General features: G+C 38.0%; 2 protein-coding genes across 3 annotated transcripts in view; one reads left to right on the top strand and one right to left on the bottom strand.

Annotated features, from left to right (window-relative positions):
- The window catches only part of Mmp2 (Matrix metalloproteinase 2), a 106,640-nt gene that overhangs the window by 66,488 nt on the left and 14,744 nt on the right, over positions 1-25,408 (top strand). The window lies entirely within an intron of this gene.
- LOC138911369 (uncharacterized) lies at positions 16,721-22,093 on the bottom strand. Its single transcript, XM_070210003.1, has 2 exons — positions 20,547-22,093; positions 16,721-20,491 (listed from the first exon to the last, which is right to left on the bottom strand). Exons 1-2 carry the CDS (start codon positions 21,819-21,821, stop codon positions 20,480-20,482), a joined length of 1,287 nt encoding a protein of 428 aa, XP_070066104.1. The 5' UTR covers positions 21,822-22,093; the 3' UTR covers positions 16,721-20,479.

Raw genomic sequence — 25,408 nt, forward strand, 5'->3', positions numbered from 1 at the left:
TTTATAAGAATTTATTTATTCTGATGAAAGCTTTTTACTATGAATAAAACTCATCTCTCATTAATAAAGTAAACTTTAACCGAGAATATATATAATATTTTTTATATATTTTTTCTATCCGATATATTTCGGTTGCAACTCGGCAACCGTCTTAAGATCAATTATTTTGCACTTCTGCACTCTTTAACGTGGAGGTTATACTATTAGGAAGATCCTTCAAGGCTTCACATTCTTATCACTTTGTCGAAACAACCACATTTGTTTACGATCAAATAGAATATTCGAATTTATATGAATTATAAATGAAACTCGGCTTTACCAGTTTTCTATTATTTATAAGAAAGAGTTCGATATTAAAAACTACCATTAAAGAACTATTTAGTCTAGCTTCCTTTACCTTAACTTTGTATAATAAGTTGAATCTGTTTTTTGTCAAATCTGCGTGAATTGACCGTAGCCTCATATTAAGTGTGTAATGCGCCTTTCTATAAGCTCTATCTAAATTCTAGAAAACGCGCTGATTCTCGGTAATTACTTCTGGATCTATTAAATTCGAGCTCGAATCCATAAAACCGATGTACGTTCAGGGCGTAAAATCTAGAAAATCTGGCATAAAATTCAAGGATTGTGGCATTTCAATATCATGATATATATTGAAAACCCTTTGTCTATGGCAGCATAAAAGTCCGTAGAAAAAGGCTTGCTCATCTACTTCACATAATATGGCTGAGCTAGGTCTAAGCTCTATGGATTTCCATTATATTGTATTTTAAATTGTAAACTTCTGTCGCAGCACTTGAGCAATATGTAAATGTGGCTCATTTTAATGCGATATCTGTTCAAGTACTTAACGTATTTTGTTCTAGTCAATTGCTGGCCAATTGACTCAGGCTAGGGAGAGGACGGACAAATCGACAGACTTCATTGGCCAGGCTTATCAAGCAGGCAAAGTTGCAGACAGACGGACAGACAAGCAGAAGCAGCAGCAGCAGGAACAGCAGCAACTCGTACGAGTTGTTCAATGTTCAATGGCTGTCAGATTGCCTAGCTCAACAGCACTTCCCTCAAGCTGAGCACACACACACACACACACACCCACTGAAGACAATAACCCAAATGCAACTGCCAATATTACTTAGTTACATCAGCCAACTTTTCCCTCACACACACACACACATACACACACACATAGAATCGAACGTAGAGTCGACCTGAATAGAATAGAATCGAAAAACCCCGTAGAGCTAACGACATAAACGACATACGTGCCGGTCTGGCAGAATTGCCAGATTGGCTGAATGCTCCAATGTTGGCAGCAGCAACAAAAGGCACAACTTTTCTTTTACCCCTGACACCACACCCCAGCAAAATGAGAGACAGAAAACCGTCAAAAAGTAAATATGCAACAAACAATGGCATTATGCAACTGCAACTTTAAGTGCAGCAGCAGAAGCAGCTCAGCAACAATGGACCCCAAAATCCGATTAATGCAACTGCTATACTCCAGCACATACCCTACCCCATACGCAAGATGACGAGCGGTGTTGCCGTTGCTCTTCACTAAATACAATGAATCGCTTCAATACACACAATACACACACGCGCGCACACACATGGCCAATAAACAAAAGGACAAACGCGTCGCATCGTGCCGCCCCAGAGCCAATCAATCGCTATGGCACCCCAGAGAGCCAAAAAGAGAGAGGGAGGGCGACAGAGGGAGAGAGTAGGTTGCAAGCTTTGGTAGGGGCTTCCAGATGGAGTGTGTGCTTGGGGGACTTGCGCTTGGTACTTTGCAGAGGCGATTGAACGCAACCTGACACGCGACCAGTTCAATGCACGTTCCCCCTTGCTTAGGTCAAAACCCCAAGCAATGTAATAGATTTTTGTCATACGACTACAATAAGTAGAAATGTCGAGTCTAAAACTGTTTAAGCGACTATCAAATGCACTGAAAATCAAATAAAATGCATAAAATCAAAGTAAATTCATCAAAGTTTGGAAAATCCAATATATACTTAGTAAAAATATGTGCGCTAATGAAATGGTCATGATGAGCCTGTGATACAAATATTTAATAATAAATTTAAACTAAAAACTAATTTAACTACTATTTAAAACTGACATCAAAACGGAATAGTAAGCACCTTTCTAATTGATTACGTAAAATATTGTAATAGAACTTAAAAAAGTTCAAGCAGTGCAACAGCAGCTCAATAGATCAAAGCATTTGTTTGGTTGTGTCTAGCTTAATGCATACACATGCAACAATTACACACTCACGCACACACACGGAGATAGCCGCAGACAGCCACGCCCAGTGGAATGCAGTTACAATTTGGCTAGCGTATCGTGCGCTTAATTCAATTACATAAACCAGCCAGCGAGCGTTTGAAAACTTTAATTTGTATGCAAAGTCAATGCGAGGGCTGTTTGGTTGGGCAAGGGACGCAGCGGGTGCTGGGGCAGGGCAATGCATGCTGGCATCGTCATTGCTGTCATGTCCTTGCGCACTCAGGCGCCTAATCCTTTGAAATTGCCACATACACACACACACACACACACGCATATATATATATAAACACACACAGAGACACAAACGTAAATACAAAACCAAATGCCAATACCAATACCCATGCGAATACACTGGCTTAAACGCTGTTTATATTACGCATACGCCGCGTGTGACGCGCGCGCGTTAAACTCGTAAATAAGCGGACAAAGCTCGTAAAATGTAATGCGTAAATGCGCCTGAATATTGCATAAACGAATTACAAAATGTTAACTGCCAGCACGAAATTAGTTAAAAGGCCAGACACAGTCGCAGTCGCCGTCACAAGCGCAGTCACAGTTGCTGCCAAAAATATTTATAAATAATATTCGAGCATAAAAATTGCAAAGCAGCCTCTCCATTTGGACGCCAAATGTGCAAAAAAAAAAAGAAGTATTTTTCTCATTTCCGTGCCATACACAAAATATTTTTGCGATTTCCGCCACACCCTGGGCAATGGGACATCCTCCCTTCCAGCCCAATGCAGTCACCACCATGGGCGACCGGCACAGCATGAAATATAAATACAATACAAATAAACGCGTGTCGCGCATATTGCACAATGTTGTATTTATTTACAGCTCACACACACTCACACACACACACACAACAACAAAAAAGGGGTTGGGCATCTGTGTGTTGACAATTTGTCAGCCTCCCATTTAGCCAGTTAGAGGCCATAAGCCCTCCAGACCATGAAAATGTACTGTGAAATTTTGTTATGCGCTGCATTAAATTCATGTGCAGGAACCAATGCAGCAGCCCATGCGAATATAAATAAATATGCACACATATATATATAAATATATATATATGTATATATGCTTACACACGGTAAAATAGATCAGTTTGTAGTGTGCTAGGCAGAACAACGAAGAGCAAGTGCTGCAAAAAGAACTGCGTGCAAACATAATGAGAAAGTTATGCCTGGACGTCGAGCCAACTAATAAAATATTGAATATTTTTAAATATTAAAATTTTTATATTTTTATAAGATTATTGGGCTTTCAGCGGGTTCTCAAAGAATAATAACAATCATAATTTGTTGTAAGTATTCAAATTTCTCTAACTTTTAAATACATTTTTTAGTTTTTACGATCAGTTCTAGCATTAATTTTCAACACTATAAAAAAAGCTAACCAAATCCGAGCAAAGCAAACTACAGACTTAGACTTGCAAATTTTTGATATATATACATGTAAATTATATGTTTTATATTCTTCAGTTTTGACAAAGACCATGAAATAGTCATGGAACTCGCTCGAGAGGCGAAAGCGTTGAAGCAATAAAATGAATTTGCACGCGCTCATAAATATTTTACATATGCATATTGGCCAACACCCTAATCCCACGCCACGCCCCGCCACAGCAGCTGACTCCAGCGGAAAGCTGCCTACAAAACGTGAAGATGTTAGCTGCTGGCACGTGAAATGAATGCATATATAATACGCACACAGACACACATGCACTGCAAATTATTGTGACATAAAGTGCTTTGACAGCGACACCCAGCGCCAAGCTGCGAGCCTCTGCAACTGCGGCTGAGCCTGACATTTGAGCTGCTGCTGCTGCTGTTGCGTGTTGCTGCTGCTGCTGCTGCTGTTACTGCTGTTGCTGACATTCATGCGCCACATAATTCACAGCATACTTCGAGGGTGACTGCCATTGCAAATTCAAATGCTGAGCACCGGGTATAGCGCGTCGTCTGATTAGTCCCGCACTCGCCTCGCACATACACACACATATGTATATGTATGCATATGACATATTTAAGTGGGTTATGTTCTACGCGCACTGTGCAACACACACACACACAATATTGCTCATTAAACCTAGCAGCAGCCGGGCACAAAAAAGCACACAAAAAATAAATGAAATAAACATAACAGAAGCTCATAAGTCGCCAGTTCAGACGAGTTATGCATATGAGTACATCATCTATATGTACATATGCAATATAGTCTGTATCTTTATACGCTTCTTCTTTTGTTGTTGTCGTGAAATGCTTACATTTAAGCGCCTTAACTTTGGGCGCCACATTGCCAGCCAGTTGAAAAGAAATTGCGGCTCAATGAATTACAGCAATAAGTGCGACGAATTTGCCATAAATTTTTCTTGCCTTTTTTGTCGCTTACTGCGTAAGCCAGGCAAATGAGAATCCTAGTCTTGGCAACATACCCTGTACGCGTCTGCGCTTGGAATGTTCTCGGCTAAGCTCTTTAAATATAAATGCAAAAATGCCAGACAGCTTATTGAACATATATGCGCAACTCAACTCTGCAAATGATTAAAAAACTTAATAAATTCAATTAAATATAAGAAACCTATAAAGAGTTAAATTCATCACTTCAAGACTGGCTGTTTAGGTGATTCATTAAAAATCGATACCCCCAAAAAATCGAATAAATATTTAAACGAATCATTTAAATTGATTAATCCTTAAGTCCTTATTTGCCAAATTGTTGAACAACTGCATTCATTTAAAATATGTTGAATATTCGTCAGCTATTTAAGCAACTGTTAAAGCACGTGTTTACTTCATTTCAAACTGACATTTCCATTTAATTACTTAGTCAATGTACATGAAACTCCCCCCAGCGGAATTCCAATGCGCAATTGACATTGAGATCCTTATAAGTTAAGCAGAAAATTCATCACTGAAATTAGCTGTCAATGGCTAAAGGATTCTCGTGTAGTTCGCAATAATTTCTGGAAATTGCAAATTGAATTTGGCATTTCATTCGAGCTTTTACAGTTTGGCCAATCTAAATAATTTCTGACATGCTCTAAATTAATTTCTACACTTCATTAGGGACCTATTAAGTTGAATTCGAGATTATAATTTTAAAATCAGATGTTAAATTTGTTACGAAAAGCATGCCTCACACACATAAATACATACGAATTAAACTTTATTACCATTCTTATTTGCGTTCTTATGATAAGCCTTCTTATTAGCATTCGCAAATGATTGCATAAATCACACACTTAAATACATACGTCATATTGGCAAACGTAAGCCTGCGTATCTTCTTCGCTTTCAGGAGCTCATTTCTTTATTTTTCTTTGTGTCGCATTCGCAAATGACTGCATGACTCTCATGCAAATTTGCACACAATCTGCTTGCGCGTGCATCAGTCGAGATTGCATCAATTTTGTAATTCTGCTTTGTGCTGTATTCGTAAAGGTTTTGCTACAGGGAAACGTTTCTTATTTTAACGGGCTTACGCGATATTTTGCTTTACTTTGTCATGCTACATGACCAATTATCAGCTAATCCTCAGACATTGTATGGCATCGTGATTTATCGTATAAAGCTTATCTGTCTCCCTTTTCGTTTCTTAACCAATTTGCTTAACTTTTGCTGCAGTTTCGTGCTTGCCGGCTAATAAGTTTAGCATCTCTGCATATTTTCATGGGGGCTGGAGCTACACTCAAGAAAATCCATGCCAAAAAGCGGCAGCAACAACCAACAGTGGAAAACTGTCAAGCAACACACTTTTCCGTGCCGCCCCCATTCACCCGCGCATACAGTACCAAGTCGGTTGTTGCCTTATTGCTGGCCCTTAGGGGCCGCTTTACTGGCGCTTTTATTTATTTTTGTTTCTTATATATATATATATATTTTTGTTATTTCTTTCACTTTGCCTTATCCAAAAGTAATTATTTTCCATTAAACGTAATAATGATGCCTAGAGACTGATAACAGCCGGTTCTGCCGCCTGTGGAAATTAAATTATGCGCCGTTTGTTTTCGCTTGGCGCTTGTAACGGACGCCGTCGGCGCGGACAATCCGCACTTTGCTGTTGTCATGCCTCGGGGCTAACTTTGTCACCTTAAAAAAGCTTGTGACAGCTCAAAAAAAAAGAATAATAATAAAAAAAAAAAGAATAAACTTATACTCCACACACACACAGCAATTTCTGCGTGTCCTCCGTCGAGGTTTGTTAAGCGCAGCCATAAAACGGCTCAGTACACTTGATCGACGCCACAAATGACTTTGGCTAGGGTTGCCACCTCTTCCCGTACCACCTACACAGCCCCCACCCAATGGCTAGGCACACTCTCCTCTAGGCCTGGGCCAAGTGTACGCCTCGCTGGTTTTCTATGCGTTTATCAAAAGCATACATAATATCTGCGATATTCTGTGCCATGTCCCTATTTCTATGGACAGCACATTATAACAAATTTCTCGCTTGCATAAGCAACACACACTCAACAAATATGGGCGTGTGTTAGCTTATTAGTGATGTGCACGTGAGCGTAAAATTATTAGTACATTTCTTCAAAAGTTTTACTCGTCTTGATCTTAATTAAAGTTTCTCAAACTAACTTTTCGCAGATTTAAGAAAAGCTTTTTTTAGAATTCATATTTTTGTGAACTTGTTTTTAATATGCACTAAATTTTATGGAATTTTCTATGGGGTTTTTTCGTGCTTTTCGTGCTTGTGCTTTTTCTTAGAATGGCAAAGAGTTCACGTGAATGTAAATAGTTCTTTTTTATATCACACGCGCTTTGATTATTCAATTTTATTATATAATTATTAAAATAATAATAAAAATCAAATTTATATTAAGAAAAATAATTAATTTTAATTGAATTTTCGTGTTTTACCCAATATTTCTGGTTTCTCGTTAGGAATTTAACATCAAAATAATTTGAATATAAAAAATATCATTTTTTATTTTTAATTTGGAATTTAATTTGATTTTCATTTAAAAACTGTATTTGAAACACACGCTCATCTCTGATAAGCATATGAAGCATAAAACGCTGGCTGTGCTAGCTGCCGCTATAGCACTGCATAACAAATGGCCGACACACACACACACACACACGCACACACACCCATGAGTGTGTGTTAGTGTGGAGAGAAAAGCGTCATGGCAGCAGTCCATAAAAATGGAACGGAACTGCAAGTAAATTAACAGGCTGGGCACATGAAGGCGGCTGAAAAGCTAGCCAGAGAGTGGTTGAGGCGGGAGATTGGTTGAATGTCTGCCACTCTGTGCGCCTTGTTTTACATAATCAACCCCACATATGTGTGTGTGTATGTGTATGTGTATGTTGGCTACTTAAGTTACACAATGACATTTTTCAATGTGTCAGAATTTTATTGTTGCAACTTGGGGCATTGTTGTTGACAACTGACATCTTTCTTTCTGCAGCTGACAGAGCGTCATGGCTGCTTTTCCTCTTCTACTGCTGCTGCTGCTGGTGCTGCTGTTACTGGTGCTACTACTGCTATTGCAACTCTGCCTCTGCTTCTTTCATTTCTATTACATTTTTACTGCTGCTGCTGCTGCTGCTGCTGCTGTCCGGAACTGTTGCTGCTGTTTTTGCTGTTTTGTCTAGAAATGTTGACAACTGTTTTGCCACTTTTGCCGTAATTGAAAAAGAAAAAAGAATCGTATTCAAATATTGTTGTGCTGCGCTATGGAAGTCACTTTTTGAGCAAAGTAAATGAAAATTTGTATGAAAAATCTATGTCCATGAACCAGTTCAAAAAGTGATCTACTGACAGACGCATAAACTAAACGCACATCCAGACAAAAATGATAAAAATGAATCATCCTGTTTTTGTATATAGATTTAATATGCATATATCAGTTACAATCACAGAAACTAAAGGCGTACACAGGCCTTAATCAGCATTATATATTGCCAGAAATTGTTAGATAGCCTGGCTGTGGAGAGTTATATATTTATCAATTCCAATATTAATTACATTTACCTGCAAAGCTTGTCATTATTTGGAACTCAGAAGGAACTCACGTTTTAGTTCAGCTTTATTTAGGTAACTGGTTTAGTTTAAGGATTAATGCTTAAAAAAGTTAAATTGGAATTCCTGGCTCAAGGCAGTTCGCTTGAAAATCGATTTGCAGCCTGCGTTATTTAACTTCAAGCACACAAGTTTTTAGCGAAATATCTTTAATTGCCGCACATTTATTTGCCCAGAAGAACAATAGAAATAATCAACACAGTGCACAACACGCAGCTGCTCTGCCAAGCATTTCGAATATCAAAGAAAACGGTGGAAATTTTCCGAGCTGCAATTGCATTGGCATAGATAAGAAAAGCTCTAAGTGCAGTAGCTATAAGCAGTGCATTACTAGGAGCGTATTCATAAATATAGAGACCCACCCACTTATTGTTGCCGCTGCTGAAACTGTGCGCCAACTAAAGCAATTTACAGTTCCTAAAAAACAAGGCAGCCGTGTGGCATGCAACTGACCTGGCAAGAAGCGACTGCAGGAACAGGAGCGCAGCCAAACCAAACAAATGGAAAAAATTCAAATTATCTGCAAGGCAAAAATAAAGGGAAAAGGCAGCTACAACAACAAGGGAGGCAGCAACAGAAGCAGCGGAAAGTGTGTGCCAAACTTGAGTTCTTTGCACACATTCTGGCACTTGAACATTTTTCTTATTGTGGCTCGCAGAGAGCGTAGGGGCAGATGCTGGGTCGGAGGGGCCGCTGAAAACGGGCTGTTGGCATTTTTGGTGGTACCAAATTGCGCGCGCTGTTCTCTAACGTGTTGGGCTTAAGTTGGCTTGGTTTCTGGTCTCGGTTTGGGCTCTTGTGTTTGTAGCAGCCAGCAAGCAGGAAAATGGTGTCTGCCTTTTGGCCATTTTATTTGCATGCCAAAAGGCAACACACACACACACACACACACACACACACACACACACAGCACAAGCAGCTAAGTGAAAAAGTGATTTTGCGTTATGTTTTTCTTTTATATACTTTTTGTTCTTTTTTTTTTTGAAAGTCAGGCAACTGCTTAATGCATGAAGGCAAATGAAAAATGAACTTAATACACTTGCAAACTACATGAGGAGCGTGAGCTATGGGTAATTGCACGCTGATTTGCAAAATGCCCTAACACACACACATAAACACACACACACACACACACACACACACACACACCACACTCGGCTATTAGCTTGCTTAAAGCTGGTGGGGCAATTTAAAGCCTGCCACAAACGGCCATAAAATGTGTTGCCGCTCTGCGGCTTTTTCGGCCAAACTTTTGGACAAGCTGCTCAACAAAAAAAGAAGCAGAGGAGCAAGAAGAAGAGCTGACAGTTGGTATTTGGCAACAGTTTAACAGTTAAACAAAATGTCAAGAGCACAAACATATTGAAATGTAAGCAATGTGGCAGCCACGCTCTGTCAACCCCTTCCACTTGCTGGTTTTCGGTTCTGGTCAGCCGACGAGCTCTTGTCCCTTCTGGTTAACCCCTTTGTCTTTGTGTGTGCGTGTGTGTGCTTGTGTGCGGCAAACGCAATCTGACAATTTATTCATTGTGCTCCACGTTTTTCAGTTTAATCCATTAATGGCATCAACTACAAAGCGTTGACAAATGGCGTTGACATTTTTACTTTTTCGGGCTTCAAATTTCAAGTTTCGTCAAAACTAATCTTTAGATTGAAATTTTGTTGCTTCACTCAGCAATTTTATGTATGAAATTGAAATATTTGTTAGTTAGCTGTAATTTCCAGATATATTATAAATATTTTGTATAGCTGCAAGAGCAAAAGATTCAATTTATGCATATAAAATTTTCACTGTCACTGAAAAATAGGAAGCGAACAATTATGTTTATAGATTTCACATGTTACTACTTATATAAAAAAAATCGAGTTAATTAAAAAAGAAACCATATGCAGAGTGAAAAGCTCTATATTTAATGTGATAATAAAATGAAGAGAAGAATTTCAAAAACCTGAGCTATAGCTACACAGCTGAAAATCAAATAGGTGCAGCTCAACTTTAAAACCTCTTAAAAACTTAAAAAAACATCTTTGAAAAATGTTCAAAGTCTCTTAAGTCGCATAGCTAAAAGCCATACACAAGCTGAACAAAATCCCTTTAGTCTGGTTTTGTTAAAATACTGAAAAGAAACATAAAAATAATCCTAATACCCAACTAAAGGCCAATTTTAGCTTTGAAGCCAAAGAGCTTTACTCTAGCATGAGTTTTGAGTTACTTCTGCAACTCTTTAGACTACTTTTCAATTGCTTGGCTTATAAAATATATCAAAAGGTAAATTCCAAGCCTCACTTCTGCTGAAGCACTTTTAGTTTATCAACCTATGCAGCAAAGTATTTCATTAAAGTTTTTCTAACCCACCGAAACAAAAAAGGTTGCCTGCTTTTTGGGGCGCCGAAATTAAAATGACTTGCACTTTGCGTAACACTACAATTTGCAGTTTTGCCGGAATTTGAAGCTATCGCTTAGCCTGGCTGACAGCTAATGCACTTAAAACTTCACAAATGTCTTGTCAATGCTTAAATGTTTCGACTGTGGCAGCAGCAGCAGCAGAAGCAATAGCTATGGCCACGCCCAGCGCCCAAAACGACAGCGACAACGACTTGAGTGCAAAATTCAATTAACTTGCTTAAGCACACACGCACACAATGTACTCACACTTGTGCTGCATGCATATGCAATGTGTGTACGTGTGTGTACGTGTGTGTGCGTGTGTATATGTGTGTGTATGTGAGCTATCAATTTCATGTCCAATCAAGCAGGCAGCCAGGCAGCAGCAGCTGCAAATGAAACTGCAGCATTGGCTCGTAAAAGCCATGAGGATTGCCCAAAACCCCAGCCACTTAAGCAGATGTCAACTTCATTTTGCATATGCCACATGCCACATGCCACACACCGCTGCTGCTGCGCTGCTGTGGCACTTAAAGGTGCGGCAGTAGCCTGAATATAAAAAAACGAAGCGAAAAACCTTTGCGCCAATCAATCGAGGCAGCTGCGGCTTGACTTGCGGCCGTATATGTAACTGCGGCTAATTGTTTTTGCGGTGCATTGTTTAATTATGATGTAAGTCCACAGAGCATGTAATACACAGTCACTATCTCTTTCTCTTTCTCACTCTCTCTCTCTCACACATCCTAGTCTAATTAAAGCGCTTTGCATATTAAATGAGAGGCACTCGCTGTGGTTGCAGCTGTTTCATTGGGCTGCCGCATGTCATTGCCAAATGGCCTGTCAAATAAGAAAGCGTTTTGTCCAAATGTTACCGTTACGACACAGCACAACAAAGCTTGACATTTTATGATGGGACCACAGTTACAAACAAACAACCAACAAGCAACGAGCCGACCAAACCAAAGCCAACCCCAACCGCACAGCCCTTTTGCCTGTCAATTACATCAAAATTCTGAATTGTTGCCGTTATGTATTTGACATTTTCGAGTCAATATAAAACGAAAATAACTCTCAGTGTATGAGTGTGGCTGTGTGTGTGTGTGTGTGTGTTACAATCAAATCTGGCAAACAATAGTCATACACCTTGTTTTTCTTTTCCTCCCCCATTTTGCGTGCCATAAATAAATAATCAATGAATTTATACGATTGCCATGTCGACTCGACGTATACGTAATATTCTGTGCAAATCACTTGGCCCAGCACAGATGAAAGCGTAATTTGATTGTACTCTGATTTATATGTGACTTTGGCATCTGGACAGCTGTAAAGCTGGGAATAACCAAGTGCCAATTGCCGCCCCATTACATTAGACATTGTGCCGTGCCCCAAGAGTTGTCCCAACTAATGTGGTGGCAATTTTTCCAGACAGACTACAAAAATAAAAATCAACACACATTTGCAAGAGACTTTTATTAATGTTAAAGGCAACTAGCATTTCAATTTAATTATTTATTTATATGTCATTTTATTATTAGAATTTAAAAAGTTGTTTTCACATATTTCAATATTTTATATTTTGATTTTCATTCAAATTGTACCTGAAAGATAGCTATAAAAGTAAAGCATAATTTTTTGCAGTCCTCTTATTATTCATTTTTTTTATATATATATTCTTGTATATAATTGTATATAGTATATATATATTCTTATATTTTAGCATTAACATGCTAGCAAAGTTGAATACCATTTCTGGCTGTCCTTAAATTTGGCTTACAAGAAACTCAATTTACAAAAAAAGAAGTCCATCTAAAATTCCATTTGATTCGTTGCCTTTTGCACCTAAGCAATTTATGTCAATTGCGCATTGATTTATTTGCGCTAAATTATTTATTCATTTATTTATTTATTTATTGCTTTTGCTCAATACCTAATGTCGTGACTAGAAAGTAAATTAGTTTTGATTTTTTATTTTCGGCAGAAACTCTCGTGACCAGACGGCATTGCAGTTCGATAAAACACTCTGAGCTTAAATAAATAGCCAACAGTTTTTAGAACAAGCTGCAAGGTAGAAAAATAGAAAATAAAACTACAAAAAATTAAATGAACTACCAAACAAGAAACTTAACTCGAAAATGCACACCAGCCGAATTCCCCGGGCGCATAAATTGCCGTGTCGAATAATAAAAATAAAAAACAAAATATATATATGTATATCTAGAATGTCAGGCGAGCGGGCGTTGGGTTAGCAATGGATGGGGGGCAGGGCAAGGAGCAAACAAAACGTGGCCAATGCAAAAACTCGTGTTAACTACACATTTGGGTATTTGTGTATAAACACTTTGGCAGTAAGAGAGGCAGCTAGAAGCAGGTCCTGCCAGGATCCATACAGAGGCAAATGGCTGAACAGTTGTTTTGCGTCCAGGCCAAAGTTTAATTGGCTAGTTTAATTGTCAGCAAATGAAAAAAATTGAGATGAATAAAACAAAAACAAAGAAATTTAATCAAGCAAGGAACAATTGCCAAGCAAACACCCACACGGACACACAGCCACACCCAGGCACAGATATACATATAAATAAAATAAAAAAGTGCAAACGTTTATTGGATTTAACGAGCTCTCAGTGTGTCGTCGCATGTGGCATGCGGCATGTGGCATACGGCATGCGGCATAGTGCAGCGCGAGGCAACATGAAAGCACTTTTAGCGAACAACGATGCCAGCTTAATTTAAATGTCACCTGCACTAAACAAATACCAGGACAAGGGATCGCACCAAGCCAGACAAGCAGCCAGAGAGACAGACAGACACACGATGATATTGTTAGTGACACTCTTTCAGCATTAAGTGTGTACATGAAAATCACACACACACACAAACGAATACACATGTGTGTGTGTGTGTGTGTGTGTGTGTGTGTGTAACTGGCTGCACTTCAAAAGCCACTCAGCACATCAACAAACGGCAGCCAGGAGCCGGAAAAAAATACATATAGCTGAAGCACAGCATATTGGCCGGCCATGTGGGCCGACAGCTGCTTAAATATTTTTATTAAATTGTTGCCGCCGCAAACGAAATTAAAATACAGTCAAGCAGCGCTACAAAAAACATGGCAGTATTATAAAAAAAGGAAAACAAATATTTAATGCACATATAGTAAAATGAGTTACAGGCAAACAACGTTGTAATGAACCAAAAAAAAATAAATAAAATAAAAAAAAAATGAGGCAAATGATTAATAAAATTTATTTTCAATTTATGAAATTGGATAAAAGAAATCCTTTTGAAAATGAATTCATGCGGTACAATAGATTTAGGAAAAAAAAAAACGGATTAAAGTCGAGTGAAAATATTTTTTATAAATAAATAATACGATAAATCTATAATTTACTGAATAAAATATAAATAAAATATTCGGTATATATCGCAGGGCTATATATATAAAAAATTGTGTTAAATATAAAATCAATATATTTAAGAAAACCTTATAAAAATGTTATATATGCTCTGTGATCAATTTCATGGGAGTTTCTGTAATCAATCTATATTATATTTGAATTCAATTCATCATAGTAAAGCCTGTCTGTGATAACGTTGACATTCTCCAGTTCCATTACAACGTGGCCAAAGAAATCATTATAATGCTAATAAAAATAAATAATTTAGAAGTCTGCAAAAACTGTGCAGCGTCCATTTAGCTAAGCAAACGCAGCAGTTGCCATACCATTTGCCATTCCCCCACCGCCATCTTTTCCAAACACCCTCGCCCACAAGCTGTTTATTATTGTGTGTGTGTGTGGTTTTTGTGGGTAATGGGCCGCATCTTGTGGCTCATATCATTATGCATCATTAAGTTGATGGGCCAAGAGCAACGGGGCAACACACTTCGATTTTATGGCCATGGCCAAGTCCAGGCCAGGCCAGACCAGGCTAGGCGAGGCATATGTCCCTTTTCCTTAGCGCCTTCTGTGCGCGCTATTTAGCGCATATTACTCATCGAACAATATTTTTGTCGCTTTCGTTTCGATTGCAAATGACATAAGAGACATAGTTTTACGAGTGTGCACAACTTACGTCGAAGCTAATAATTTAATAGTTTGTTTGTGTTCCTATGTGTGTGTGGGTTTAAGAAGGGAATGTGGGCGATAGGAATGTGTTGCGAGCAAAATATGACGCAACTTTAGCGGTTTTATGGCCACACCACTTGTTAATTATTAAATCTCTTTGTTTAACGTAAGCCTGACGTAAGCAACTGCATTATTTTGGCTAAAACATAGCTATTCTAATTGATATTGTCATTAAAATAAGTTTCTGTTACGTCACATAAGCATTTACGCAACGTCCATTAATGTTACAATTAGTCTATGTTTCGTGACGTAATCCGTTCATAAATTATACTAATTAACACCAACCTGACGGTCATAGGTGTCAATTACATTTACTCGCAAATTAATATTGGCACTTACGTAGCGTAAGGCCAATTTACGTGTTACCATAGAGCGTACTCGGATAGAGCTAATTGCAAATACTTCTTTACTATTTGGCAGACAGCGTTTATAAATTAACATATATTACGAATTTCAAATAAAATAACAAGGAATATTAATGTAACGTAGTGACTGTTAATTAACAATTAAAAACAAGTGGCTACTTAAGCAGTGATTTTAGTCAAACGTAAACATATTCAACACAGCTAACGTAAGATTCCCACGTAACGTAAGCAATCAGTTTTGAACTCACAATCATAACGTACAACAACAAAAAGTGTGTAAGCAAGACAAATTACACATGAAAGTGCAACTTTATTTCACACTACTCCCAAATGGTTGACAACTTAACGTAAGTGCTTACGTCATAATGTGCACAACTGTACTTTTTATTGTTGTGTACTGTGAGGGTTAGCAAGCAAGCGACTCGCTGGCTTTTTCATGCTATAACTTTCCATCTTTGCGTCAACTTTTTGGCACATTTGCTTGACAAATTGTTTTGTTTGCGCCGCTCGACGTCAGCAATCGATATATACGTGTATGTGGCAGTATAAATACGCTACAGATATATATTAGATATAGACCGATTGCCGGCTTAGGGTGTGGGCAATATAAACAGCAACAGTAAACGTCAACGTAACAGGCGGCCACACCCACAAAAACTAACTAAGTGGAGTAGTTGTCACAGCAACCAAACATTTTTCTGAGCCAACGCTGTCAGCTAAACAAATACAAATATATATAAATATATATATATACATATATATATATTGGGGTATATATGTATATATATACATATATACCATATAACACTTATATAGATTGACTACAATTTCAATTTCTTTATATGTATTTTTGTTTTGCTTCTTTTCAGGTAAGTCGCAAAACGCTGTTTGGCGCTTCAAAGACGCTCGATTTGGTTATAAAATCAAAGTACGTACTTCTTTTTGACACCCACACATACACACACACACACACACACACACACACAGAGATTGTCCACAATGGCGCCATTAGAGACGTCTGAGGCAGTACAAGAGATGAAATCAATAAAGTCGAACGTATCCTGCTGATAGCTGTTTAATGTTTACAATATGTCTTTATTTCTTTTTCTACTCCTGCTGTTTCTTCTTCCACATCCACTTCTTTCTCATCTTTTCATTTCCCATATACCCCTAGACACATTTGCCTTTGACTTTACCTTCAGCAACAATCCCACTCCTCGATCCGCTTAGCTATGCAAAACGATTTGATAATACCCAGCGTTATGGGTCCTGGCCAGCAGCTGCAGTTGTTATGATAGCAATATGCCAAGCATGGGCCAGAGGGCGAAGGGGGAACGGCTGCTAATGCCAAACAATTTAGTGCAGTTGCTTCTCTGGTGTCACCTGACAAAGGTAACCTCCATTATCCGATTTGCATTTAGGTTTAGGTGAATGCGCTCAAATGTGCAATTCAATTTAAGCAAAACTTGCTGCCAAACAAACAGGTGTAATAGTATGATTTTCTTCGTTGATTTAACTTATGTTCGGGTTGCCTTTTTATTTTTAACAACACGTCTTCTTACCGCTAGCACTGTAGAGAGACTGCCTTCCACTTCTTCTCTGCAGCCGCTTTTCTTTATCGATATTTACTTATCGTACTGTTATAATTAACATAGATAGTGACACTATAATACCCTGGCTAGGGTTACCAATGATGCTCTTATCCTATTACAACTCGGCCATCCTGACAAAGAGAGCTCCCGATCTCTGTCTTTTATATGTGTATCTATCTTTATAACTAATGCTTATTGCCTATTTTCGCATCCAATGCTTAAAGTTTTGGCTATTCCAGATACCAACGTACGGGTTGCGAGATAATTGAAAGCCTTCTACATCCTTTAACAAGTATCTATCATTTTTTAAAATCTTTTCTATACTATAAGGCCCTTTATATCTTGGTATTAACTTTTTTGAAACTCCTGGTGTGCTATCAAAATTTTTTACCATGACATAGTCACCTATTTTATATTCTACTGATACTTTCTTCTTTTTATTAATCCGCTCTTCATTTCTGATTTGAGCTTCTTTTTGATATATTTCTCCACTCTTTCTTATATTTTCTAAATTTCTTTTATCACACGTGTTCACCTGTGTAAACTCTTCTAATTTTTCTTTTAATTCATCAACAACTTTTCCTTTCTGTTGTAATCCGAATAACATTTCGCTTGGAAATTTCTTTATGCTTTTGTGTTGTGTGTTGTTTATTGCATATTCAACATTTTCTATAATAACATCCCAATGTAAACCATTTTCTGGCTCCGCCATTTTTGCCATCATCGGACCCAAGTCTCTATTCAACCTTTCCACCTGACCATTTGCTTGCGGACAACCCGTTGCTATTTTAATATGCGTTACTCCCTCATTTTTTAAAAATTCATCAAACTCTTTTGCAGTAAAACAACTCCCTCTGTCCGATACAATGAACTTAGGTCTACTATACGCTCTGAAATAATCTTTTAATGCCTTAATCGCTTCTTTCGTACTTGTTGTCTTTGCTGTATATAGTCTAACAAATTTTGAAAATCCGTCAACCACCGCCAATATATATTTATTAGCCCTTCCTGCATTAATTGGTCCATAATGGTCTATATGGATCATCTCCCACGGTTTGTTTCCTTTCGGTATGCTATGTAATAGTCCTTCACTCTTACCCGTCTTGGGGGCGAAGGCAATGCATTTTAAACAATTCCCTATATGCTTTATTGCTTTTTCCTTAATATATGGGAACCAGTAACTCTTTCCAATGGCATCGATCATCTTATCTCTCCCAGCATGTCCCAACTCATCATGATATTTGTAAAGTACATGTTCTTCCATATCCTTTGGTACATAAAAAACTAATCTGCCATCATTTGTTTTTCTGTAAATGACCCCATTTCTCATTTCGAATAGCTTGTGCTCTTCTTTTTCTAACATCTTTCTAATATCTACCAGTTTGTCATCTTTGCTTTGGCAAATAACTAAATTGTCCTCAAAACTATTGGATTCAATAACTAAAATGTCCTCATAACATCTGCTTAACGCATCCACATGTTGCATTTGCTTGCCCGATCTATGCACTAACTCAAAATCGTAATTTTGTAGTTCTAACGCCCATCTAGCAATTCTCGGATTTAAATCTATTTTGTTAAGCGTTAAAGTTAAAGAGTTGCAATCTGTCATTATTTTAAATCGTTTTCCCTGCAGATATATACGAAATCTGCGTAATGCGTAAATGATGGCTAGCGTTTCTAACTCAAAACTATGATATTTAGACTCTACTTCGGTTGTTCTTTTAGAAAAATAAAAAATCGGGTGTAATTTCCTATCTTCTTTTTTTTGAAATAAAACAGCCCCAAATCCCACTGCGCTGGCATCACAATGTAGTTCTATTTCTTCTTTGTAATTATATATTGATAGTACTGGCGCCTCTAACAATTTATCTTTTAACATATTAAAACACTTAAACTCCTCTTCTCCAAACTTGAATTTCTTATCTTTTTTCAATAAATCATATAAGGGTTTAGCTAATATAGAAAAGTTTAAAATGAACCTCCTGAAGTAGGAGCATAACCCTAGGAAACTTTGTACTCCCTGAATTTTGTTTGGTATTGGAAAGGATTTAACCGCTTCTAACCCTTTTTCATCAGCCCTAACGCCTTTACTATCCACCACAAATCCTAAATATTTAACGCTGCTTTTAAAAAATTCACACTTATCTAATTTCAACTCTAATTTGTTTTGCACCAGTCTTATAAACACTTCCTTTAAGGTCTCCATGTGTTCCTTTATGTTTGTACTTGCTATCATAATATCATCCATGTAAACAATTACCTTATTATCTTTTATCATATCACAAAATATGTTATTAACAAATCTTTGAAATACATGTGGCGCAGTTTTTAAACCCATGGGCATCCTAAGAAATTCATATTGTCCTAAAGGGGTAACAAATGAAGTGTATTTAATAGATTGCTCATTAACAAAAACATGAAAATACCCGTTTTTTAGATCCAACTTTGAAAATACTGTTTTTCCGCATAGTCTGTCTAATAAATCGTCGATCAATGGTAGCGGGTAGTTGTCTCTACATATAATTTTGTTCAGTCTTCTAAAATCAATACATAACCTCATGTCTCCAGTTTTTTTCTTCACTAGTACTATAGGTGATGCATACTCTGAACAACTTGGCCTAATGATTCCATCTTTTAAATAGTCGTCTAATAATTCTTGCAACTTTTCTTTTTCCATATAAGATAACCGCCTAGGTGTACAATTAAATACTTTGTCGTTTTCTAATCTTATGCTTAACTCATGTCTTAATTTTGGCTGATTTGGCCTTTTCGCTTTTACATAAGTATTTTCAAATAAATTTTCAAATTCACACTTTGTGCTGTAATCAATATCTTCACTTAAAATATATATATTTTCTCTTTTGTTAGAATCTTCCCAACTTATTGTTAAGATATCCTTCTCAAAATTCTCTTCTAACACTCCCATGATTTCGCTATTCACTGGCGCTTCATTAACATGATTATTAATTTTAACTGCACTGTTTCCTATATCTTCTATAATCACTTTTTCAATCCCGGTTTGATTATAGATAATTTCATCACTAACAACTTCTTCACTATCAGGTTCGAGCTTAAGCTCTCCATAACTAACTATCTCATCACTAACAGTTTCGATCCCAATCACTTCATTTCTAACTATTTCACCACTAATTATTTTATTTCTAACTATCTCATCACTACCAACTTTATCACCAAGCGTTTCCGGACTACCAATTTTCTCACTAACTAATTCATCACTACCAGTTTCATTACTGACTATTTCCTTATTAACGATTTTATCATTTAACAATATAGTTTCATTTTGCTCGTGTTTGATATCTTCATCGTCCACTTTTTTTTGTTTTTCTTTGTAGCTTGTAGCTATGATATCATTTTTACCATTATTCTGGTGATCAACTTTATGCCCGTTCACAATTTTTAATGTTCTTAAATCAATATTTAAACCAAAAGAATCCATAAAATCTCTACCAAGCACAGCGTCATACCTCATAGACTCATTTGCCACAATTATAACATTAAAATAAACATTTATTAACTTTTTCTTCATAAAACATAAAATTTTTCCAAAATTTTTCAATTTACTTTCATTTAAACCTACATACGAATTTGCATCTGGCATACGCTTTACTTTTAATGGCACAAACTTTTCCTTTAAAAATGAAATAGGGCTGCCAGAGTCTATAAGGCATTCTGCAATTATTGATTTGTTAAATGAGTTACTAAAATGAATTCTTAAGTATCTTACATATTTGTTTTCCATATCATACTTTTTATTTGGACATCCTGCTATTAAATGATCCTTTGAGCCGCACGCATAGCAAGATCCTGCCTCCCGTTTGGGCTTTAAACAATCTTTGGCCCAATGGCCCTTAACATTGCAATTGTAGCAACGTTGTTGTTTGTCCGCCTGTGCTTCCTGTGCAGTTTGTTTCACTACATGGTTTCGTACCCGTTTGATTGGCAACTTTATAGCTGCAAACGCACGTAAAATTTGAGCCGGATTGGTAAAGCAATGCATACTAGCTTGAGTGCGCAAGTTTTCGCAAGGTATGCCTCGAATAATACCCTCCATTAATTCCTCTACATCAATGTTGATGTCCTGTGCCAATATGCTTTTTTCGCTAAGATATGTGGCGAACACCTCATCTGGTTTCCAAACCCGATCCTCGAACTTCTGTCGTAGTTCCGACTTCGAAAATCCTCCCCCGAAGGCCAAAACCAATTGATTTAGCATCTCGTCAATCGGAGCAATGATGCGCATAGGGTCTGCATGCAACCACTTCAAAGCACCGCCTTTCAATTTGCTTATACAAAGCAAGTGCTGTTGCATATCATTTAGTCTGTAGATCTTGGCCACGTTGAAGAATTGCATTACCCATTTACGCACCTCACTTTCTCCAGTAAATTCTAATAAAATTTCCTTGGCTAACATCATCGCTCCAGTTTGGATGCAATTATTTAAGTTGCCTCCGACAGCGTTGCCACTTTCGTCGATCCTTCCAGCTGCCCCAGCGTTGCCCGCTGCACCAGCGTGATCAGCTGCACCAGCGTTGCCATCCGTTCCAGTGTAATCAGCTGCACCAGCGTTGCCATCCGTCGACCGTGGTCTTTCTTCAGTGTGACCATCCTCTAGCTGCAATAAATCGCCGACTTCACTTTCTTGCTCTCCCCCGTCGCTCCCGCCGATGTGCGAGTTGCGGTTCACCGTTACTTGAAATTCTTCTAGGAATTTTCGAGACGCTTCAATTTCGAGACGCATCAATTTCAGCATCTCGGCGCCATTTGCTATTTCGTCACGCTGTTGTTGCATTATGTTTTGCAACTCATTTTGAGCCTCAATTGTCTGTTCCTTGTTACGTTGAACTTCAAGTTCCTTTGCAGCATCGTCTCGGATATCCACTGGTACCTTATTTAATCTCGCCATCAGCTCAGTTTTGGTACCCTCTGTTGGCAAATTTAGTAATGCCAACCAACTTTTCAATGTCGCTATTGACACGTCATTTATATTTATATTTTCCATTTTGTTGTGTTTTTTTTTTTTTTTTTTTCTGAGTCAATCCCACTTCTGATATTGTAATAGTATGATTTTCTTCGTTGATTTAACTTATGTTCGGGTTGCCTTTTTATTTTTAACAACACGTCTTCTTACCGCTAGCACTGTAGAGAGACTGCCTTCCACTTCTTCTCTGCAGCCGCTTTTCTTTATCGATATTTACTTATCGTACTGTTATAATTAACATAGATAGTGACACTATAATACCCTGGCTAGGGTTACCAATGATGCTCTTATCCTATTACACAGGGTAACCGGGGTTGGAGCTTGAAATGTGGAAGAGGGGGGGCTACTGCTGAGTTTTGGCATGCAGCTAACCAAAAAAAAAAAAAGGCAGCGCAAAAAGCAGCTTAACTCCCGGGGCCAACTGCAGAGGGCAACCGGCAGGAGAGTAAAAAGGTCGACATGCCGCATAAAAAATTCAAAGTCAGTGAAACGCAACTTAAGCTTTTTTTACACCGGTTACCAAGTGGCTTTGGGGCAAAGACTAACACAAAATCGGGATAAACACACATGTACAACACAGCAATGGAGGGGCACCGTTTGACAGAGAGCAGCAGCGAGAGTAAGCGAGAGAGAGAGAGAGAGAGTGGGAGAGAGAGAGAGAGAGTGGGAGAGGCGTTGCGGCAGACAGGCAGCTGAGCAGGCGGAAAAGCGTTGCAGGAAGTTAGCACATAAGCGAAGTAGATTAAACACCGCAAAACAGGCGCTCAATGAGTCACATGCAAAATGTCCGTCCTTAACAACACAGCAAAACAAAGTTGAGATTTTTATTATTTTTTAAGGTTCTTTTCATACCATATACCCATCGAAAAATGTACAATTGTGAGCATGACTGTTTTGTGCAATTTTAAAAATTGTTTTTACTACATTTGAGAAAATCAAATCGAAACGAAAATTCGTTTAGTTATCAAGATTATTTACTAAAAATGTTTACTTTTTTTGATCAAAAAAATGTACACTCAAATAATTGTGCTCTAAAAAATACGTTTTACTAGATTAAAACATTCAAATGAAATTTGTGTATATTTCAAATAATATATTCTTCAAATTTATATTGGTGTCATTTTTCCAAAAAAAAAATTGTTTTTTTACTTGTTTTATATTAGAGCAATTTGTTAAATGCTTGCAACAACTTAGCTTATAACAGATGAAGAGATATGTCAGCTGGCAGCAGGGTATCTGCCAGTCGGGCTCGCCTGCCCCGAGCGCTTGTAATTCCTTTTTATTTTATTTTCATTTCCGTAAGCCATTCAAAGCCGACAAAGTGCGCTTAAAAATGTCAAAACAAAGCGAAGCCAACGGTTTTTCTGTCCATTGCCTGTCCATCTGAATTTTCGCATGGGTCTAACCGCATTCCAAACTCGTTCCCAGAACAACCAAATTTTTGGCAACAGCTTGTGCAGAAAACCCCAACTTTTGTTGACCAAAATAAACTTTTGTTGCTCAGCTCATGGAAATGTTTAGACCATATCTAAATTACAATAAGCTCCCTATTATGCCAAAAAAAAAAATAGTTGCAAGCCCTATGCCAGATATTTAGTTAAAATCAACTACATACAATTCAGAGTATAAACACACGGAAAAGTGCTTAAACTTTCTTTTAAAAAAAAAAAGGAAAATAAAAACTAGAATAATGAATATTAATAGCTGGTAAAATTGTTTTAACAGTAAGTCTAAGCTTCCGTTTAGCGCGCTATGCTAATTTAAACCATTAGCTAAAATATTCGTTTATATTTTATTCAAATTAATCAAACTTTTTCCATCTCGCGCAAGAAGCGCTGCAATAACAGTTCGTTCTACTCGCAATAGCTTTAATTTGACAGAGCTTAACTCAAGTGAGAAGCGCTAAGAAAAGCAACATAAAATTCAAATTGATTTCTTCGTTTTTGTGTAAGAAGCAAGAAGCGTTTAGAGAAGCAAGTCACTTGATGTTAGTTTACTAAGAGTTAAGAGTTCGTCAGAGTGTTGGATCTCGCGCTGTTATCTAGTATTTGGTATGCGTTGTTTGTTAAGCGAGAAGCGATCAAAGAAGCGGAGCTAACCAATTAACGAATTGCTTCTCGCGCGGTTGCGTCTTTTAATTAGATTGAAAATGGATTCCTGTCAGTCTATTTGCTTGTGAAATGAAAAAGTCAAAGCACAGCGAATGGCTCTTAGAGAAGCAAATCAACTTTTTTAATCCGACTCAAAGCCTTTTCCATTTATAGAAAAAAATATAAGCCAGGTGCGATTTCAGCAGCATATAATTATCTCTGCCCTTTTTATTGGCTGGACAAGTTTACCGTGTGCGTACAAAGAGTTTTTTTTTTTTTATTGTGTTTACCAAAGTTTCTCGGCTGCTTTTAGTCTAATAATTGTCAGTGTTGGGAAACACAAGCAGACGCTTGTAGTGAGGTGCAATGCGTTGCTCTCAAACAACTAAAAGACTTTCTCATTGTAGCCTTGCAGTAAACAGATTTGGATTATTTGAGTAAACAGTGCTGATAAATGCCTTGGCAATCATATTATATAAGCGAAATACAAACGAAATATATAATTAACATTCCAATGGATACGCTTTGTTGATGCACACTTAACACACTCAATAATTGAGTGAAAATTGTAGTATATCTATCGCACATGTTTAGGTCTCACAATATATGCATGAAGTCTAAATATTTGTGTAAATGGCATAACAATTATTGTTGACTCTATAATCAACATATTGTATGCATACTATTCGAATTAAACATTTGTGGCAGAGCGAAGCGAACCCTGCCCGTATCTAGATTTACATATAAATATTAAATATGCATTAGCTTAGACTCACACACACACACACCCACACACACACAAAACCGTGCACACGCATACCACACAAAATTTGCAACGAGCGCCCGTTTGTGTGCTACACCTTTTTTTACTTTTAATGCTCTCTTTCACAACCTCAGTCGCTGCCGCAGCCACGTGGCGCCGCAATGTGTTAAATTTTTACAGTTGAATTTGTTATGCGTCCGTCTGCGTGTGAGTGTGCGTGCTAGTGTGTGTGTGTGTGTGTGTGTTTGCGTAGTAAATTTGAATTTGATTGAAAAGCATGTGACATAGCGCTAACAAACCGCGCCACAGCCCTGCCCCCGCTCCTGCTGCTGCTGCCCCACCCGCCACCGCATCACAATCATCTGAAAGAGGTCCTGGCTCAAGGCTGCTCCTTTTTACCTGGCGCTACGACGTTTCCTTTTGCCGCTTCCTTGCCGCGTCCTCTGCCTGATGTCGCCTGCAGTTTAGATAACGTTGAGCGGTGCGCATCATTTGGCGCTCAGGTTTGACTGCTTACTTTGCCACACGTTACGTCAAGGTGCGGTGCGGTGCGGTGTGGTGCGGTGCGGTGCGGTCCGCTGCGTTGCGTCTTCTGCTTGTCAAACGGTTTTGTATAGATTTCTGGGCCGCGCCCATCTGCTAGAACTACCCACTAACCAGGCCGAGGCCTTTGTGAGTTTTTGTGACAGCTTGTTAGACGTGGCATGTATTCTAGTTGGTCGCTGCACGGGCCAAAGGGGCATGTGGGGCACCAT

The sequence above is a fragment of the Drosophila virilis genome, chromosome 5 (genome assembly GCF_030788295.1).
Source record: "Drosophila virilis strain 15010-1051.87 chromosome 5, Dvir_AGI_RSII-ME, whole genome shotgun sequence".
In the NCBI taxonomy this organism is placed as follows: Eukaryota; Metazoa; Arthropoda; class Insecta; order Diptera; family Drosophilidae; genus Drosophila; species Drosophila virilis.

Bases quoted from the DNA above. Each gene is read 5' to 3' on its own strand.
- LOC138911369 (XM_070210003.1), bottom strand. From the start codon at position 21,821: ATGGAAAATATAAATATAAATGACGTGTCAATAGCGACATTGAAAAGT.